This window comes from Sphaerodactylus townsendi, linkage group LG15 (genome assembly GCF_021028975.2).
Source record: "Sphaerodactylus townsendi isolate TG3544 linkage group LG15, MPM_Stown_v2.3, whole genome shotgun sequence".
Classification (NCBI taxonomy): domain Eukaryota; kingdom Metazoa; phylum Chordata; class Lepidosauria; order Squamata; family Sphaerodactylidae; genus Sphaerodactylus; species Sphaerodactylus townsendi.
In genome coordinates, this window is record NC_059439.1 from 21,019,461 (window position 1) to 21,041,245 (window position 21,785).

The 21,785-nt window shown below is 49.5% G+C and overlaps 1 protein-coding gene across 1 annotated transcript; it reads right to left on the minus strand.

The window, feature by feature from the left end:
- Positions 1 to 501: 501 nt before the first annotated feature.
- Positions 502 to 19,825, minus strand: LOC125444926 (zinc finger protein 219-like). The gene is given in 6 exon segments (XM_048517699.1): positions 502 to 2,648; positions 3,488 to 3,607; positions 8,254 to 9,424; positions 9,426 to 9,593; positions 11,680 to 11,791; positions 19,657 to 19,825. Coding segments are annotated over 5 exon segments (2,298 nt in total). The 5' UTR covers positions 11,686 to 11,791; positions 19,657 to 19,825; the 3' UTR covers positions 502 to 1,815.
- Between the last annotated feature and the right edge of the window lie 1,960 nt (positions 19,826 to 21,785).

Here is a 21,785-nt window from a genome sequence, read left to right on the forward strand (position 1 = left end):
TTGAAAGAGCATCTTCAAACCTACTAGAGGACAGTGGTGGGATCCAAAAATTTTAGTAACAGGTTCCCATGGTGGTGGGATTCAAACTGTGGCGTAGCGCCAATGGGGCTGGGCGGGGGCACGATGGGGGCGTGGCCGGGCATTCCGGGGGCAGGGCATTTCTGGGCGGGGCTGTTGCAAGGGCACAGCCGCTGCGCCGGTCCTTGGGTAAGAAACGAATGCACACAGGCGCAGGCTGCCACGCATGTCGGTGCACCTCCTGCTAGACTGCTTCAAGTTCTGCGTGCTACAGCTGAGAGGAACTAAGGCAAAAATCACGTGGCAAAATCACCAATTAGTAATCCCCTCTCGGCACACACAAATAACTAGTAACCTACTCTCGGGAACCTGTGAGAATCTGCTGGATCCCACCTCTGTGTCTGTTGCTTGGAGGGAGGGGGCGTGTTCAGAGGACATCGCTCGGTGCGCACATTGACACAAACACTCTACGGAGCATTAGCCTTTTTTTTTCTCATTTTAATTTTTATTTCCAGTTTCAAATTTTCTACAAGAAAAAACAATAAAAAAATAGAAAACTCTAGAAGTTGTCAAGCTCCCTGCTGTGCCAGGTTACTACAGAAACAAAGCTCTGCTGCTGGGCCCCTACACAGACGAGATACTGGCAACTGGGTCGCTTGCTAAGCACATTAGACTGTAACCCCCCACTTGCTCTGTAGATGGGCTGCCTCACACGTACGTGCGCCAGAGAATAAAGACCCCCTCAAGCCAGGAGTGGCTGATGCGGCCCGCTCTGCCTCTGTGGCACTTTGGGGTCAACCGCATTCCTAGGGACGGGGCTCTTCTGCCTTTGACAGCAACGGAGAAAGGAGAAATTGGGCAGGTAAACTTTTCCCAACGTAGAAGCCACATGGAAGGAAAAGCTGTACCGGCAATAATTCTCCCCCCTTCACGAAATATGTCAGCTTATAGGAGAGTCCTGTCCCACAGGAGTTCTCTCAACCCTGCCCTTGCGCCAAGAATTCAGATTGTGAAAGGACCTGGCTCCTCAGACATCGCCGCCCGAAAGAAGCAACATCAAGCCCAGAACTGAGGACCGAGCAAGGGGCTGGAATCTCTTACTTCAGCCGCCTCACCTCAAAACCCTGTTTGACTAAAAAAAGACTGCTACAGCATCACTGCCTTTCACCCAACTCCGCTTCCCAGCCGTGTCACGGCCTCTACCTTCTTGGGTGCTTTTTTTTCCCTGTCAGAGCTCCTGTGCTTTTAACAGCTTCAGCGACAGAACTCCCATCTCTCTTGCGGCTGCTAAAAGGCAGAGACTTACTTCCGAAAAAGATGGCACCCTCCACTACCTCTGGCCCCAACACCTCTGGGTATGTATCGCTGTCACTTGTGGCTGTCCTGGTCTCAGCACATCTATACTACACATGTAAACAGGTTTGAAACTGGTTTAACTGTCTAATGAATGTGGGAAGTTGCCTTATATGAAATCAGACCACTGACCTATCTAGCTCAGTATGGTCTGCTTTTGACAGGCAGCGTCTCTCCAAAAATGAAGGCCTCTTGTAACGGGAGAGACCAAAGATTGCTTAAACCTGGGGCTTTCTGCATGCAAAGCTCTAAGCTACGAGGCCCCTTTTCTACTCCGCCCTCTAGAAGTCTGAGAATTGTAGTTTTCTATGCGTGTTGAGAAGTCTCTATTCGTGAGCGTCATTTCACAGAATAGAACTACAGTTCCCAGAGTCTTTTAGGTCAGGAGTTGGCATGACAGTTAAACAGGTTTGAAACTGGTTTAAATATGCAGAGTAGATCTCCTCAGGCCTGCACTGGCTCCAGTTGCAACTCCATGAGGCTTTGGCCTGCTTTAGACGCCTCCTGGCGGGCTGCCCCCTTTGGGACCAAGGGGCCAGGCGATTCCTCCTCGGGCATCGACTCCTCGGAGTCTGGAGACAGGTTATCCCAATCCTGTTTAGCTTCAGGAGACAGACTGGCAACAACCGCTCTTTTACCAGAAGACGGCTTCCTTCGAGGCCGCGCAGACCTGGCCGGTTCCTCCTGGTCTTCCAAATGCCAGAACTTCTGGAGTTTGGTCATCTCCCCCTTTGGACTTGGAGACTCGGTTTCTTTCAGCTGGGGGCTCTGGGGCTCAGATGTCTCCTGCTCCTCCTCCGGCATCACCATGTGGGGCTTAGGGGCAGTATGAGAGCAGCGGCGGGTTCGGGCTTTTCGGCTGTGGTGGACCTGAAGGTGTAATTCCATGAGCTCAGGAGCTGAGGTGGCGAAGGGGCAGAATTGGCAGCGGTGGAGGGCCCCTCCGGCGAGGGTTGGGCGCAGCGACAGGTCCAAGGGCTGGAAGTCGGCCTTCCCGTTGAGCAGCGGTTTGCGACGGGAAGGACGGGACCGAGCAACACCCAAGCCTCCCAGGGGTAGGAAGGGCCCGTGGCTCTTGGCGAGCTGCGTAGGGGGGAAAGCAGAGGCTGCAGTGGGAGCCAGGGGTATGTGGCACCGTTCCATTGCTCCTGCGGCCGCTGCAGCTGCAGCTGCTGCAGCACTCTTTTGTTCCCGGTGATGGCGCTGCAGGTGATACTTGAGAGAGCCAGACTGAGTGCCAGCATAGTCACAGTGAGGGCATTTGTATGGGCGCTCGCCTACAGGGAGAAAGGGGAGAAACAATTAGCGAGGCAGCCATCTTCTTGGATGCTGCCTACTTCCCATCAGCCCCAGAATCAACTACTTTTCCCACACCTGCCCATGAAGCCTGCTTGGGCTAGTCACAGTTCTTTCAGAACTCTTTCAGCCCACCTACCTCACAAGGTATGTGTTGTGGGGAGGGGAGGGAAAAAGAGTGGACTCATTGAGGGGTATCATGGTAGCCCTAGGTACCAGGTCGGGGATCGCTGGCTCAGAATGTCAGACTGATCCCCGGTTCAAATCCTCCTTTCTACCATCGAAACATGCTGGGTGAACTGGGACCAGTCACGGTCTCTCAGCATAATCCACCTCACAAGGTTGTTGTGAAAATAAACCGGAGAAGGGCAGAACAAAGGGCATCAGCCTGAGTCCTCCAGAAAAAGGGTGGGCTAAAAATGTACTAAACAAATAGTACACGTTAAACTGCTTGTATGCTGAAATGCTATATATTTATTCATGCCTTTCATCCCCAAAAGCGATTGAAATCATTCTCTTCCCTTCTGTTTTGCTCTCACAACAATCTTGTGAGGCAGTTTTGGCTGAGAGCGTGGGACTGGCCCAAGGTTTCCCAGCAAGCATGTAGCAGAAATTTTGGAATTTTTGTTTCAGTCACTGAAATGATATAGGTGTGGATGGGTCCTCTGCAGCCTAGCTTCCTTTAAAGTATTAATTTCAGCATAGCAAATTGGGAAGGGGGCTGATATTGTGGAATCTGCATTAACTAGTAAGACTGTACAGCCAGAAAAGCATCTAGTGAGCACCTCCCTACCCTAATGTTGCCACTGACAGCTCCTACCTGTGTGAACACGGAGGTGCACCTTGAGATGATGAGAGGATCGGAAGGACTTCCCGCAAAACGGACAATCTTTCCCAGAGCCCCGGCGAGATCCGTCCAGGTGTGGTTGCTCCTGCACATCTGAGAAATAGATACAGGGAGGAGAATTTTAGGAAGTGGAGATTCTAAGATTTCTTGAGCCTAGTTGCTCTGTTTCCCGTGTTTTTTGCTCAGGATTTTCACATTTCCAAGTTCTTTTGTGGGAGGATGCAACCCAGGAGTATTGCAGGTATCTAAACCGACATCTTCCCCTCTCCTAGCAGAGTGGCAGATGTGAGGCTACATTCTCTGGGCTGGTATCAACTGGATACCTTTGTTTAGAAATACCATCTGGATTGGAAGAGCTGAAACTGAACATCTCCACATTACACAATGTCTGAAATAGCAACCTTGTGGATGCGACTTCAGTGATACCTAATTTAACAGAGGACTTGATTGTATAATCCTTAACATTTGCATGAGGGAGAGAGTTTTGATGGCTTCGCCCCCTCACCAAAATAAACTGATGGAGAAGGTAACCATGGAAAAACAGGCTGATTCCACATGGGCCAAAAACAGCAGTGTGAAAATGGTGTAAAAGGGTTTAAAACGGTGTAAAAGGGTTTATACCGTTTTCACACCGCTGTTTTTGGCCTATGTGGAATCAGCCTCACTTTCAAAACCATTACAAGAATCCTACATAGAATCTACCAAATGTAGCGTTTCTTTCTATTAAGAGCTCCACTCTTTTAGTCCCGTCGTGCCCATCCCTTTCCTTCCAAGTATCAGCTTAGCTAAGCACATTTCTTAAAAGTCCTACAGGGTAATGCTATGCAGAGATACTCCAATCAGATTTCCAGTAGCCTTCGATAGGAATAACTGCATAGGATCTCCTGAGCTTTAACGCTATACTATATACTTTTAAGTCGATTTTTTTTTCTTCCTGTACTACTCAAGGTGGCATTCAAAGTCATAACAACTGCAAGCCTTAAAAAGCCACTTTCTTGAGAGGAAGTTCAACTGAATAAAGCAGGGCTTGCTTAGGATTGCTCCCAATCTTCCTTTCCTTGCCTTGCTGAAGGCTTTCGCGGGCAGAATCAACTGGCTGTTGTGGGTTTTCCGGACTCTGAGGCCGTGGCCTGGTAGTTTTTGCTCCTAAGGTTTGCCCCGCATCTATGGCTTTCAGAGGTGTGTCACAGTAAGATGTATCTCTCCATCTTACCATGACGTGCCCCTGAAGATGTCAGCCATGGATGCAGGTGAAACGTTAGCAGCAAAAACTACCCGACCGCAGCCACACAGTCAGGAAAACACACAGCAGCCATTTCCCTTTCCTTCTTTTTCTCGAGGGGCTCTAAGCTTTGGTTTAACCCAGGGGTAGGGAACCTGCGGCTCTCCAGATGTTCAGGAACTACAATTCCCATCAGCCCCTTCCTGCATGGCCAATTGGCCATGCAGGAAGGGGCTGATGGGAATTGTAGTTCCTGAACATCTGGAGAGCCGCAGGTTCCCTACCCCTGGTTTAACCGATGGCCTTAATGCTAATCCAGAGGATACAGAAGCAGTCTTTGCAGGAAGAGATATAACTGATGATGGCATGGGTTCGAATTCTGACCACTTTGATAGTCCCAGTCAGTCACTTTAGACTTATGAGGGGAACACACTCCAAATATACATATGTATTCCCATAGGTTGGAGAATGAGGGCCTTGCATTTCAATGTAGGAAACATGGTCCTTGAATGTACCCTTTGGTAGACACAGCTGGAGTTCACCACATCAGAAAACAACATGGTTTCCAAGGATTCCCTCCAGTGTAGCAAACTCTAACTCCTGACACCCAAGGGTGCATTTAAACAGCACAGTGACCATGTGAACGTGACACTGTAAAACTGTCTCATGGAATTATCAAAACCTATTATGTGTTCACAACAAGCCTTTTCGTTTGTTTTTTGCAAAGGTAAATATTCCGTCATATTTGAGAAGACAGACTTGTCTACAACAGACTTAAACTGTTTTAGCAGTTATTCCTTCTGGAAGCTAGCTTCTTAAATGTGGGTGGGGTGGGAGCAGTGGCGGGATCCAAAAATTTTAGTAACAGGTTCCCATGGTGGTGGGATTCAAACTGTGGCGTAGCGCCAATGGGGTTGAGCGGGGCACAATGGGGGCGTGGCTGGGCATTCCAGGGGCGGGGCTGTGGCATGGAAGCAGCCGCTGCGCCAGTCCTTGGGCAGGAAACGAATGCACGAGGCTAGAGCTGCCACGCACGCCGGTTCACCTCCTGCTAGACTGCTTCAAGTTCTGCGCGCTACTGCTGAGAGGGGGGCGTAACTAAGGCAAAAATTATGTGGCAAAATCACCAATTAGTAACCCCTTCTCGGCACGCACAAATAATTAGTAACCTACTCTTGGGAACCTGTGAGAACCTGCTGGATCCCACCTCTGGGTGGGAGACAGAGAACACTTAGCATTCCCACTGAACTATAATGCCTCAGATTTTCTGGGGGAAGCCAGGAAACTAAATAACACATATTTGCAGTGTAAACATACTCCTAAAAATATTACAAATCTGAATAATTTAGCATTCATTTTTGTTACAAACCCAACTCCTTTTTACATTGAATCTGAGTGATTTTCCTCACTGAATCTGGGGTGTTCATGTCTGCTTACAAGCAGTTTTACCCACTCTTATAGCACCAGCGTTCATTTACCCAAACATCTTTTATCACTGAAACAAGGCTGAAATACCAAAAAATTGATTCGCAGGGACACCATGAGTCAGAAGTGACTTGGTGGCACTTAAGGCACCCATAGATGTACATGGGGTATGAAACTTTCACCTAGGCTAACAAATTGGGGGGCAGACAGGAAAATGAGAAGTGTAACTCTTTTCCGTCAGTACATCTTCAAGGTCGCTTCTCTAATATTCCACAAAATGAGCGTTGCTGTGGATTTTGTCCTGATACAACTGATACACTTTCTCATATTCTGCTTCACTGTTCAAAATACAACAACATCAGGACTGATTTGAGAACTGTATTACCAACAGGATTTATGCTCCTTTCTGATGAGATAAAAATGGCTAAGCTTCTAAATAACTCTAATGTTGAAATCTCTGAAGCTGTTGCTATATTTTTACTCTGTGTTCTGCAAGTTGTGCAATAATGATCTTATTGTATTTGGAATTCTTGACACACACCGGTTTTATGACTAATAAAGGTTTTGGATTTGGAGAAGTGCCTTAGGTCTGATATTTACTCAATTGTTTGAAAAAATTCAGCTGCTTTGCTTAAAACATTTGACAACATTTGACTGTGCAGTGATGAGGCATGATACCCACCCCCACCCCACCCCCCAGCAGAAGAAAGCCCCAATTTGCACAGTGCAGCCAGTGTCAAGACGTTTCTGCTCAGGTGTCCAGAAGCTTGTGCTGGCAGGAACCAATGACATCACCAACCTGCGCAGCCTATCAGAGGCTCAGCAGGAAGACTACCCCACCGCTCTGGTTGTGTTTGGGACCAATATAAGCCCTAACCCACTCCTTCCTCTGAAGATGCCTACAGATACCAACCAGGCTCTACTGATAAAGCCACTACATTAAAGAGGTTGTTTTATTAAGCATTTTCAAAGGGACACATTCAAGTAAATGGTTCCAAAGGGTGGTTTGGCTCAGAGATCAAAATATTTGTTCCTATCTGATATTGCTAAGTACCCTTATAAAGGATATGTGTAGGATGGGTGGGAGACATTTATAAAAGGGGGGACATGTATAAATGGAGAACATCATCAATTGGGAGTGGGGGAGATAATCTAGATAAGCATCAGCATACCAAGCAAATGTAGGAGGAGGAAGGCAGTTTGGAAAAGAGTTCTGTGTTACTCAAAAACTTGCTTCTAATATTTAAAACGCTAGCTAGCCTAGTAGGTACCGACTCCCTTGTTTTGTGAGATAATGGCCTGTACACAAGCATTTTCTGTTTGCTGGTGGTGAAAAGTGCAGTGAAATCACAGCTGGCCTATCGTGACCCTGTAGGGTTTTCAAGGCACGAGACATTCAGAGGTGGTTTGCCGTTACCTGCCTCTGCATCACGACCTTAGTATTCCTTGGAGATCTCACATCCTAGTACTAGCCAGGGCCGACCAGACTTAGCTTTCAAGATCTGATGAGATCAAGCTACCTTGGGATATCCAGTCAGGGCTACCGAGCCGTTTCAAAAGGCCATTCTTATGAAGACGATAAAGCTGTTATAGCAGAAGGATTCAGGAAGCCACTTTATAAAGGAAACAGGACTGTGGATTGTATCACCATGCATTGTGTATTATTCACAGGTGTCAAACTCGCGGCCCTCCAGATGTTATGGACTACAGTTCCCATCATCCCCTGCCAGCATGATGCTGGCAGGGGATGATGGGAACTGTCACCCATAACATCTGGAGGGCCGCGCGTTTGACACCTATGTAATTATTTGCTGTGCTATTATCCTGCTCTCCACCGTTTTCTACTTTTGTAACACCACTTTTTGACATGCGACTTCTTTTTGTTTTGTTTTAAATTTGTAATGTCAGTCCTATTGCACAGCTTGCTAGATGTCTCATCCTGTTTATTGCACTGATCTATGCTGTGTACCCAGCCTTGCATCTTTGAGAGAAAAGTGGTGTAGGAATAGAGTAAATAAACACACAGAAGCATGGATTCCTCACGCATGGTGGCAGAGCACAGGCACTAGCTGTGAGTTCAATTCATACTTGCCCTTTTCCTCTTGGGTCAGCAGGCTGGGGCTGGTATTGCTGGCAGCGGAGGCTCGGACGTTTGCGGGCAGCCAGTGTCCAGTGAGAAGGTGGGAACCCAGTGTCTGCCCCTTGCCCCACTCCCGGTCTCGAGACAGGTGGCTTTGGCGGTGCAGCGCCATCTGCTGGAATGTGCTGAAGCTCCGCGCGCAATCCGGGCAACGATGGGCGCCTCCGGGGTTCTCCCTCTTGGGCTCCCCCGCGTAATGACGTTCCCTCCACTGCTGGCCGCTCTCCACTGCCCGGGCTGTGGCCTGCAGTCTCTCGGCACAGCTAGCATCACCATAGCCGAGGAAGTTACCCGTGCCGGCCTTGTCTGTGGGCTGCGGGGACAGGAGCGAAGGGTAGAGGGCCTCGCAGCCCACGAGTAAGCTCTGTGGGGACCGTCCCGTTGCTGTCCTCCTCTGTTGGCTCTGAAGGCCCAGCTTGCTGAGGTGAACCTTCATGTGGTTTTTAAGGAACCAGGGCTCCTTGAAACCGCGCCCACACACCTGGCACTTGTGGTCGAAGGAGTCTTTGTGCTTGCGCATGTGCCCCTTGAGGAACCAGGACTGGGTGAAGGCTTGGCCGCACACCTGGCAGCGGAACTCATTCGGGGCAGAGGCTGGGGGAGCAGAGGGGGTAGAGGCAGGAGGGGTGGGCGGGACCGAAGCGGCAGGGACGGGGGCAGGAGGAGTGGGGGGTTTGTGGGCCTGCTGATTGTGCCACTGCAGATCGGCCTCCTGGGTGGCGGCAAAGGAGCACTGCCCGCACTTGTAGGGCTGGTGGAGGATGCGCAGATGGCGCTCTCGCTCGCCTGCTGTGCGGAATTTGCCCTTGCAGAAAGGGCAGCGGAAGGTGGGCAGGGGTGGGCGCGGGGCAGGGGCAGCAGCCCCCCTCTCGTTCTTCTCCTCCTCCTCTTGGCCCCGCAGGAGTGCCCGCTCTTCCAGCTCAAGCAGCAAGCGGCTCTGGTGGCCGAGGCGGGCGCGGGCCTCGGGGCAGTGAGAGCGCAGGTGGAGGCGCAGGCTGGCCCGCTGCCCTGCCCGATGGCCGCAGTAGGGGCAGGTGAGGGGGTAGGCCCCGGTGTGGATGCGCGTGTGCAGGGCCAGAATGCTGTTGAAACGGAAACGCTTGCCGCAGATGGGGCAGCCGCAGGCATGGCCTGGCCTCGCCCCCCCCCCCCCCCGGCCCATTGGAGTAGCGCTGCAAGTCCAGCTCCCCGTTGAAGGCCAGGGTGTCGGCTCCGTCACAGGAAGACGATGAGGAGGGGGAAGGAAGAGCCACGCTGACCGTATTGGTAGAAGGCAACTGGTAATCTGCACCCTGGCGGAACAAGGAGAGAAAGAGGAATGACGCTTGAGGAGAAAGGGCAGGCACAGATTTATTCTTTAACGCTCCCCACTATGACGACAGCTTTAAAACTCTTCGCTACGTTGGCAATTTGCTTCTGTAGGAAAAGGAAGATAGATTTCTCCTTCCCGCAGCAGCGGGGGCGGCAGGACTTCTGCCTTTTCACAAACCCCCGGGCAAACCAGCTGCTAAAATGTAGCCTGCAGGGGAAAGGGAGAAAAGAGTTTCCTTTCGCTCAGTGGAAGCAGAGACCTGATGCCTTGCCCCAGATCAGCCTGCAAGCGAGTCATTGATACCAAGCCAAACCACATTCCTCCCTCTAGGAAGAGAAACAGCTCTGCCTGTAATCAGGGGAAGGTGTGAACAATCCTTCTTCTGGAACGAGGTGGTCACACCTGTGCTAAGGAAGAAAAGGAGAGGAGAGGGAAAATTTGGGGGATTCATGCAAGAGGAACGCAAGACAGCCCCAGGCACCAACTGTGGGGTTGCCATCTATAGATGCTCCTTTGCTTAAGGTGGCCCGTTTGGCATCCACGAAAGCCTTTTCCTTCTTTATAGGGGTTCCCAGCTTCTGGAATGGCCTCCTCATGGAAGAGGTGGGGCACCATCATTAGAGACTTTTAAGAGGCACTGTAAAGCCACTTCATCTATGAGTACCTTTTACTAGGGTTGAAGCGGCAAGTATTTTCTTAGCAACAGGGGAGTTCATGGGGTTTTACAGTGGCTTGCAGGTATTGAATCTTGCAACTATGAGTCACAAGGGAAGGCAGAGGATAAATATTTTAATATATAAATAGATTTGGCTAGGAACCCAAGAGAGGCGAGGCCTACCAGACCTACAGTTGGAAGTTAATTTTTTGCATCAAGCAACAGCTGACTTCTAGCAACCCCTAGTGGGGTGTTGGAGGCAAGAGATGTTCATAGGTGGTTTGCCATTGCCTGCCTCCACATCACGATCGGGGGATGGGAGATTTCCCATCCAAGTATTTGCCAGGGTCAACCCTGCTTCAGCTTTTGAAATCTGAAGTGATCACGCTAGCCTGGGCTATCCAGGGCAGGACAAGTATGCAAAAAGTGCCGTCAAGTCACAGCTCACATAAAACAACCCAGTGGGTTTTCAAGGCAAGAGGCTAACAGAGGTGGGTTGTCAATGGCTGCCTCTGCATAGCAACCCTGGTATTCCTTAGTGGTCTAAGTTCTAGTCAGAAGCTTAGCTTCTGAGATCTGATAAGATCAGGCTAGCCTCTGCATAGCAACCCTGGTATTCCTTAGTGGTCTAAGTTCTAGTCAGAAGCTTAGCTTCTGAGATCTGATAAGATCAGGCTAGCCTCTGCATAGCAACTCTGGTGTTCCTTAGTGGTTCAAGTTCTAGTCAGAAGCTTAGCTTCTGAGATCTGATAAGATCAGGCTAGCCTCTGCATAGCAACCCTGGTGTTCCTTAGTGGTCCAAGTTCTAGTCAGAAGCTTAGCTTCTGAGATCTGATAAGATCAGGCTAGCCTGGCCTTCCCTGGTCAGGACAAGTGAGTGTAAAGTGCAGTCAAGTCACAGCTGACTCAGGACAACCCAGTGGGTTTTCAAGGCAAGAGGCTAACAGAGGTGGTTTGTCACTGGCTGCCTCTGCATAGCAATCCTGGAATTCCTTAGTGGTCCAAATACTAGTCAGAAGCTTAGCTTCTGAGATCTGTCAAAATTAGGCTAGTTTGGGCTTTCCAGGGCAGGACAAATATGCATAAAGTGCTGTCAAGTCACAGCTGGTTTAGGACAACCCAGTGGGTTTTCAAGGCAAGAGGCTAACAGAGGTGGGTTGTCATTGGCTGCCTCTGCATAGCCCCCTGGTATTCCTTAGTGGTCCAAGTTCTAGTCAAAAACTTAGCTTCTGAGATCTGACAAGATCAGGCTAGCCTGGGGCTAGCAAGGTTAGGGCAGCTGGAACAGGGGATGTTGCTTGGCCAACAGGTGGGTGAGGGTTGGAGAGAGTGTGAGATTGAGCCCTGAGGCACACAAACCTTCTCCACCCCATCTGTATTCAACCCAGTTCTCCTGACTTTAGCCACTCACCTCCATGGCGTTCCTGATCACATACTTCAGTCCTTGATTGCAGAAAGAGCAGCCCCCAGGATGTTGCCTAGCATCTCACACCTGACAGGATTGTGCACAGGAGCATGAACTGCTGGAAAAGGTGTGGGGAGAGGTTTCACAATTAGTATGACACAAACACACCACTCTTGTACCAAGAGGCTTAACCGAAGCTTAATTTCCACCTCTGCCCAAGGTGTGTTTCCACTGCTAAGAAATTACCCTGGAATGTGTTGAGTTAGAAAGGACAGAAAGTGCCTCTGGACATACCCAGAGTGCATTTTCCTCGCCACTGAATGCAGAAAACCTAGATTCAAATCTTAGTTTAAATTCACTAGATGACTTAGGGCAGGGGTCCCCAAACTTTTTAAACAGGGGGCCAGTTCACTGTCCCTCAGACTGTTGGAGGGCCGGACTAAAAAAAACTATGAACAAATTCCTATGCACAAATGATTGTAAAATGTTTGATTTCACCTTTCAGCCTTTCTGTCATGGTCTATTTTTAGAACAGTGACCAAAGTATGTCAAGTACAGGGTGGGTCTTAAATATTGTTAAAGGAGGCTGTGAATACCTTCCCCTGTAACAAAAAAAAAAAACCAGAACCTTCCCAATGAAGCATTCCATCTAACCCAGGATCATTTACCTTTCTGGGTTCTTTCTCCCTAGCAGCCAGCGAGGCGATTCGCCAGCCTGGCTGATGCCAATGGGAGTGAGGCGGAACAGAAAGCCTGAGAGCAACACATGGAGTAGCTGAGAGGGAAGGGCGGGGCAGGCATTGCCACATGTAAAAGGTTTCAACCTTGGGTCAGAAAATTCATGGAGATTTGGGGGTGCCTTCATGGTAATCAGGTAATCTCAACAGCCGTTGGGGCCGGTTCCTCCTCTCCCTCGAGCCCCCACTGCACATGAATGGAGCCATCGCCGCCATGCCTGGCGGGCCGGATAAATGCCTTCAGAGGGCCACATTTGGCCCCCGGGCCGTAGTTTGGGGACCCCTGACTTAGGGTAAGGCACTGTTAGCTCAACCTACCTCACAGGGTTGCTGTGAAATGCTGCTCAGAGTTCACCGGAAGACAGGTGTGGGATGTACTCCCAAGTCACCCACTGTTTTCCAGAACAGCAAAGAATCTCACCAGAGCAAGTGCTGGCATGCAAAACATCCCATTACTTTGCAGAGTTTAGGAGAAAACACACCCACAGCTCTGAACAACAGAAAACCAACACTTCCGCAGAAGCCAATAAAAACAGAAATCACTCCACTCTGCAACTCACGAAATGGGATATGCATGCATTGCGTTACTATCGTGTGGTGTGGAAGGGTGTTCTTCCAGCCTCTGCCAGCACCCTCTCCAAACAGTGCTTACTCCTGTCTGACAGGGAGAAGCCAGAATCTTTGTATACATGCAAAGAGTGAAGGGTGCCAGCAACACATTCCTCCACACACAGCCATTCGCTGATCTATGAGGCCATGGAATGTTCACAAACATTCTCGCTTCAGAGGGTGTTGGCATCAGAATGGGGACAAACAGCGCAGCTTCTGTGAGAGAAACCAAGCCGAAGAGAACATTTTGCATGTGGGGTCAGGAGGGCCTGCGAGCTGCTGGCAGGCCGGAGGCAGGAGCAGTGGCCCAGAGTGGCTGAGGAAAGAGGGCAATACAGCAGACCAGGAAGTATGACCCATGAAGAGATGTACAGGAGAAGAGGTCACAGACAGAAGTTTCCCTTTCTTTCTTGGTGGGGGTCAGAACACCGTCTCTCAACCCAGAGAACCACTGAAAGGCAGTGTTCTACAAGCCATGATGGAGTCAGGTGATGTCCCACGGCAGAGCCATTTAATATCACAAGGGGGTCCACAGCCCCTGCCAGGATTCGTTCTGGCCCTCATAAATTGTTCTGAATTGCATACTTCTGAGCTAAAGGAAGGAATGAGGAAGGAAAGCCGGGGGCGGGGAGGGGTCAGGATAAAAAAATAGAAACGGGACTAGGATTGCCAGCTTTTCCACATGCTTAACTCATTTTACTGGACCTATTTTTAGGAAGACATGAAAAATTGCATTATTTATGCCTCTTGCTAGAGTTACTCGACCACCCTTCCCCCAAGTGTAAAATACCGATGGAACAGAAAGACAGATGCCAGGCACTGTACACAGAAAGGTTATTGCTCTGGGATACATGCAATGGAATGGTATTTCCCAACACCGTAAGCAGGTGTGTGCCATGACCAACATGTTCACCCACATCTTTCCCCAGCCCAACCCCTAGGCTGCTGCCTTCAACTCAAGTGGATCCCAGCCTATGACTTTTGGCAGAAAAATCTGGATTCCTTCAAAGCTCTCTGCTCTGTCTCCAGCAAACAAGTGTACAAACTGCACAGCTCTTCTTTCCCATCCGTCTCTCCTCCGTAGGAAATGGGGAGGCAGAGAACAGATAGACTTATTCCTTTGGAGGCTTTCCTGAGGTAGGTCCCCCCTCCCCTCCCGTGTCTGTGGTCTATAATATTTCATTTTGTTTATTGAAAATGTGTTTTTGTTGCCGTTCCACCCAATCAGGGTCCCCAAGGCAGTGCACGTGAAAACACGTCAACAATTCAAAACAACATTTCAAATTCTAAAATGACTCAATAAAAATATACAACAAACAATACCAGAGGAGGCCCAACAACGGTCACTGGAGGGACACCAAACAAACCCAAACAAACCCACTGGCAGAAGCCACCAGTAGAGGGAAACAGGTAATTCTCCCTGGGAAGAGAGTCTCAAAGGCTCATTCCGCACATGCAGAATAATGCACTTTCAAACTGCTTTCAGTGCTCTTTGAAGCTGTGCAGAATGGCAAAATCCACTTGCAAACAGTTGTGAAAGTGTATTGTCGAAGGCTTTCCACGTTGAATATTAGGTGTTGTGGATTCGAGTTGTATAACAGAATAGCAGCCATTCTCTCCTGACGTTTTGCCTGCATCTGTGGCTGGCATCTTCAGAGGATCTGAAGATGCCAGCCACAGATGCAGGCGAAACGTCAGGAGAGAATGCTGCTAGAACACGGCCATACAGCCCGGAAACCACACAGCACCCAAGTTGTGAAAGTGGTTTGAAAACGCATTATTTTGCGTGTGCGGAAGGGGCCAAAGATTTGGTGCCATGTCAAGAAAGCCAGTCTAGTCTTAGATGGCGACAGCAACCAAAGCAGGTTCTCTGAAGATGGTCAGAATGATGGTCAGGTTGCTGGTTCTAGACCATACAAGCTGGTCCTCTCTTTAGGCTGTGGCAAAAATCAATAGAAGAAGAGGTTTCAGGGAAGTGCAGAGAGCCAGTGTGATGTAGCAGTAAGAGGACCGAACCAGGGCTTGGCAGGCCTAGGTTCGAGTCTTCATTCAGTCAACAACCCCTCGAAATGACTTTCAGCCAGCAAATCATTCTGAGCCTAACCTACCTCACAGGATAATTGTGAATATAAAATGTGAGCAAGGGGATCCGTGTGTGCTGTCCAGAGTTCATCAGAACAAGAACGGGGGAAAATGTGACAGAAAGTGGAATATATTGCTATTTTTCTCTCTCCAATTATTGCTTCTTCCTTAGGAGTTGCTACCACCAAATTCTGACCTCAATGGTTTCCCAGATCCTAATCTAATGTTCTCACTACTACACCACTGGATAACAGATTGGCTGGCAAAACCCTTAACAATAAAGTATACCATACTCTGTTTCACATAAAAATGATATTTCGGTCAATTGAGGTGCAGCAGTTGAGAAAGTTGTCTGCTTCCGCATTAGAATACAGTCCTGAATGAATATGAGAATTATTGTTCATTTTCATGTGCTGCCTTTGTCAAAGCCATTGTTTTGTGCATTATTGAACATGGTACTTTGATACAAGAGCATTTATACCAAAATGCATTTTTACTTTCAAACTTTCAAATGGATGGGGGGGAGCAGGTCTATGTAGGCACTCAGAACCAGGTGGAACCCTCTACAACAAGGTTCGGCATGCTTTGTTCTGTGGCACAGGAATCTACAACCTACTGTCATCTTTATGCGGAACGCATAGTATCTCCACAGTTGAAATATTTCACCTAGCTGTGTGTGTCGGTATACACTTGGGTGTGTTCAGTTATTCATATGTTGACTGTAAACACAGTGACTGGCCTGCAGCAAAAAAAACCAACAGGATATTGACACTCATTGCGTCAATATGGATAAACCCCTTGCTGTGCAATCCTAAGTGGGAGGGGGGGGATACTCAAGAGGTTGTGTGACCCTGGCTCCAGGGTAAATGTCCTGGTGTTCGGGAGCTCTACAAGAGTGCAACACTCGTTCAGAGGAGGAATCCTGCAAACATCAAAGGTGGCATTTCCAGGAGCGGGGCCAGATTTAGTCATTTTCCCTTTTGCCAGCTGATACTTACACCAGCAAAATCAGTGACTCAGCCCTTTATCTTGCAAAAACCACTTGCACATGGAAAGGGCAGTGCCATTTTCGGCATGCTGTCTGGGGCACAGAAAGCTTCTTTGTAGGTGGCACAGCAGTGCAACTATCCCCCCGCCAGGATTGAACTGGTTTTTGATAAGATGTGACAGTTTGGGACAAAAATGTCCTGTCCCTGTCATAGAGGCTCAATATGTAGAAATGGGCAGCTGAAGCTTTTCAGGGGATGGAGAAAAAATATCATCTCATCAAGCCTCTATTAAAGATAGAGGACGTTTTTTCTCCAGGTGGTTGGCAACCCTAGTCTTCAAGCTCATGACTTCCAGAACTCATGCCCCAAACCTATAGGCATCTGCACTCTGGGTGGAATATAAGAGTCCTTTCAGCTCCCCGAGAGACTACGTCTCTGCATCTCTGTCCCAAGTAGAGAATGCTTACTGTGCTCACGAAACTACAATTCCCAAGATTCTTTGGGAAATATAATACAGTCGGATTACAACACTATAATGCTTTTGAAGTCCAACTTGGTGTTGAGCTCAGGTTTAGGCTAGTTTGGCTATATGTCGGAAGACAGGAGGCTGGTAGCAAGTTTGATGTCATATGGCGGGTGTTAGATCGTGACTTGCTGTAGGGTAGCCTTTTCATTTCTCGAGAACACTAGCTTGCAGTGATGTAGTTAAATTATCACCAAATGAACTGGGTCAACTAGACATCTGAATCCATTTTTTTCCTAGGTGAACCTCTTTGTGCACAGGTAAGTATTCAGCAAATGAATCTGTTTGCCTGCCCGGGAAACAGCATGCATACTTGCAATCTTTGGCATGGCCCACTAGTCTACTGAAAACTGGCAACACGACCCCCAGGCCAAACAAAGCTCCCCCAGTTCTGCATTTACTTCACTACACGGCGTATTAACCATTGGAGACAGATGACAGATCCGACTGGCTGTCACTAGGTGACCGAAACATACCACACAATCGCAAGGCTCGGATCCCGTGTTAATTAATCTCCTCCAAATTCCACCCCACTTCTTCCCTATAAACAACTACCAATGGGAATTAGAATCGCCACACCACCCATAAAAATGAAAAATCACCCTTTAGCCATTCATTAACCCCTCTGATTTACGAGCACAACAGGTTGGCGAGGGAGCATTACGGCTACAGGTACTTAATCCAAGACTGGGGATCTTTGAGGGCGTGACTAACATTCTAAGGGAAACGGCTATATGGCATTTGATTCTCAGCGAGTGTCTCATTAAGAAATACATTTAGTTTCAGGTATGGGGAAAAGGGAAATGTGAAAATAAAGAGGGTTGGAGTAGAGGGTTCTTTGAGTTTGAGGCATCCGACTGTGACAATGGGAAGAGACAGACAGCAATAAATATTCTCGCAGACCGAGGGCATCTGTGAATCGGACCTCTGAAGTCTGGCAGATTACCACATAAGCATAGGAGAGCAAAAGGCGATGCAGAAGAAAGAGCTGAGAGAAACTCAGAGAACTATCTGTTCAGCGTTGACATTCACACTGGTAAGACAATACCTTCCAAGAAGCCACGTCCTGCTCACAAAGCTGTCTCCTGGCTTCCGAGTAACAGATATTCCCATATTAAGGAGGAGGAGCTATTCTAGCTTTGATTCCTCTGGGTTCTTGAACACCATCCCTTCCGACTGGGGGTTTCATAGCTGCACAAAAAATAATTTCCTGCACATACAGAGCAAGGTTAAGCCAGAACTCATCACCCTAACTTCCAGTTTTCTCTGTGTTATCAGGTTTTGGTTTTTTTTTTGGTATCAAGGACCATTCAGTTACATCAACCACACCGGCTGACTCAAGTGATAAGAGCCTAGAACAGCCTTTATCTCCTCGCCTGCTGTTTGTGTGAACTGAAGCAGAGCTTACACAGCACTGAGCGACTACAGTTACAAAGAACTCTCCTCTGGATTCTGTGCACTTACCATTTGAATAGCACTTCTGCCTCAACTCTAAGGGCACCTTTATTCCTACTAATTACTGTCATTTCCAGTTTCTAACATCTGGAACGTTATGTCCCATAAAAATAAGACACGCGTTCTGCTCTCGGGTTTTACAATCTATGCGAAGAGACACAAGGAACGGAACAGGGGGGGAAACCGTTTATCTGAAAGATCAGCCAGGAAACTGCAAATGTGGAAGAGATAGATAAATACTTGGAAAAGTGAAAAAGAAGCCCCAAAGCAGCAAACAGAAAGGGAATGGCATATTTTATCCTTGGGTTTACAGAGGAAAAAGGTACTAGGAGTGTATGAAGGGATGCAGGAGAGAAATCCAGACAGACATGTGAGAGCAAACTGATGAAGATATTTAAAAGGGAATAGGAAATGCTTAGCCAGAATACGAGTTGAAAAGGGGAACTAAAGTGCAAAAATGAGACTGAAATCATCAAAGCAAAAGCACGAAAGGCCAAGTAATTCCTGAGAGAATCAATGAAAAAAATCTACATAACCTGCAAGGTAGGTTGCAAATATTCCCAATTTACAAGGAAGAAATTGAGGCTACTTTATATGAGCATTTTTAAACGTAGGCATAAAATATACCATGCATCCAATCTGACGCATCCCAGACTGCATCATTCACTGCTTTTCCATTCTTGGTTACATGGACAGCTGTCTTAATTCCCAACGAACGCTTTATAGGAAATACAGCACACCCAGGGCCTGTTCAGGCATATCGGCATTAGAAAGGAATAGCCATTTTAAATCTATTGAAACGGCGACAGCTTCCCCCAAAGAATCATGGGAATTGTAGTTTAACAAGGATGCTAAGCACTTTGTCAAAAGATCTCTAACCTTCCTTGCAGAACTGGAGTTCGCAAGTTTTCCTGCAGATTCTGACTGTGAGGAGTCTGTGATGCATGTTTAATTATTCTGAAATAACAATCCCCGAAGAACTCAGCTGAAGAAATTCATCTCTCCTTGGCTCCTGACTGACTTCTTTGCATCTATGTTCTCCTGAAATATGGGATCATTTATATTAAAAGCAGGGTTGTGGTCACTGCCTGGCTGAGCTCAGAGCCTCACAGAGAAGCACAGCAAACTTTGAATACCTTGCACAAATAAGCAGGCTACAACTCCCAGGGATTTTTCAGCTGTACAGACAAAAACTGCCATCTCAAGGCAACAACTTTTGGATAACATCAAAATCCTGACTGAGTGCACAACCTCAAATTCATACAACAAAACAGCACCTTTCTGAGATGGCCAGAACCTTTCCTCTGCTGCGTTTTTAAAATAAGTCTGTGCCACTTGACAGTTTGCCATCTTGAAAGCATACCAAACTACCAGAATAGACATTCTGTTATTTTGCAACGTTTTAAAATTCTGTCCAAAAGAGGGGGCTAGAAACATCAACGGGATGGTAGGCCTCAAGCCTGCTCAGAAGTCAGTCCGTCATCTGGAAACTATACGCCGTAATTCTAGACTTGTAACGGAGAGAATGCAGCAGTTCGTTAGCGGCAAGGGATGCTCTCTGTCCATGCCCTGAGGCACTTTCTCTTACCTCAGTTCGCTGGTGCAGGACTGCACCTTGAGGCATTTCTACGCAGCTGAGAGGAAGCCCTTTGGCAAAGCACCACCCTGGGCCCTACAGCTTAAAATGGTGGCTTGCGGCGAAGTTATTACCACTCCACTCGCCCGAATTGGGTATCAGACTTGGCCTGCAACAGTGCCGTGCCGCAACTGCATAAAGGATCTACATAAAGGATCGCTGATTCATTTTGGCACCCTGCCGTGTCAGGCTAATGGCAGCAACCAGATGACTAATGTTTTTTCAAAAAGCACAGACACACTCAACATGAAATCTTCCGGGCCTGCTCTGCTCTAAGGAGGCAGACTATATAGGCCTACTCGTGCGTGCACACTGAGGGTCGGGGGGTTTCCCTTTCCAAATTGCAACGGATGGATAGTGTGTATGGGGAGGGGGGGAATTCAGTCCTGCTCCCAAACATACAAAATGGCTGCATCTGCATCGAAGGCACCTAAAAGGGGGGAGCCTCTCAAGGGTGTTCCTAAAAATAGGGAGGGTGACCGTAAGGCCTTCTTGCTCAGTCCCGCCAACTTCCAGGCCGCAGAAGAGAAAGGGGGGGGGGAGGGAGACATATCCATGGGAACACATCGGTCCCTTCGCATGCACCACGGCCCCGCCTTGGCCTGCCAGAGAGACAGAGAGCCACTGTCCCAGCAAGACACAAAGCCGAAAACCCCCCTTCCCACCCCACACGCCTGGAACAAAGGGAGCAGCTGCCTCAGCAAATGCTCTGGTGCACATTCCAGTGGGGGGGTGAGGATGAGGGATGAGCAAAGGGAACAGTTCCAGGGTCTACCCAAGCCTCTGTCCCAAAGCCTTGCAAAGCCACCACTTGTTATTATGGTCGGGTCATCAGAAATGGGATTGCTCTCCCAGCTCTTTTTCACCACTGGCACTTACAGGGGTTCAAAAACGGGGGTGAGGGGGAATAACATCTGGGGGAATAACATCTGGGAGGGGGATGTCCCGGGGCGGAGGTGGAGGGTGCAGCTGGCCTGTCCTCCAGCCTTGCAAAGTCACAACTTGCTCTTATGGTCGGGTCAGCAGATATAGGATCCCCACCCCACCCCGGGTCCTTTTTCATCACTTAAAGGGGTCCAAAAAATGGGGAGGGAGGGGGATAACATCTGGGAGGGTGGATGTCCCGGGGCGGCCGTGGAGGGCTGGCCTTTGGGCCCTCACCTCTGCAACCCCCGATCCTGATCCCTCCTCTGCTCCCCCCCCCCAACTTTGGCTCCAAGCCATCTGCTGCAGGACCCCCTTTCCAGCTCCTTAAGCGCCTCGCCATCACCCCAACCGCCTCCGACTCCCGACGGAACAACATCCCCCCCCCGCTTTTTAAAAAAAACTTGAGATGTATCTCCCCCCCCCAAAAAAACAAGCTCCGACTCTCAGTCACGTGCTTGGGGGGCGACGCAGAGCCGGGGGTGGGAGCCAGCTGGAAGGAATCCGCCCGGGTCATTCGGGGATAACCAAGCCCCGGGCCGAGGCAGGGCGCGTTTCCGTGCGCCACGGCGGTGCGCTCAAGGCCGGATGCTGCCCTCCCGGCTCGGCTTCCCTTCTCTGCCCCCCCCCCTCCCGGCCATGCACCTGCTCTGGGCTTGGGGGGGGGGGGGCGAGGAGCCGAGCGGTGGGGCGGGTTTCTGGGCAGGGGGGCGCCCGGTGGGCGGGCGGACGGCGCGGCGCAGCGCGGCTACTCACCAGGGCGCACGGCGAGGCGGCGCGGCGGAGGCGGGGGGCGCTCCGGGGACCCGCCGCGTCGTCGGGGCTGGGCCGGGGCGAGCAGCCTCGCCGCCAATGGGGCTCCCCCCTCTCCTCCTCGCCTTCCCTCTCTCCCTCCCTCCCTCTTCCCTCCCTCCCTTCCATTGTACGGAGCCGCAGGCGGCGGCGGCGATTTGCATTTCTGAGCCTCGCGCGGCTAAGGGATCGCCCGGCTCCATTGTGCGCGCTCGCCCGGCCGGGCGCGGAGGGGGCAGCGCTGCCCCGAGGGAGGGGGCCGCCGGATCTGGCCGGGGGGGGGGGGGGAGGAGAGGATCAGACGCCAGTCTGGCACAACCCGCTTAGTTAGATCGTGGAGGGCAGGATATGGAGGGTAAATCGGC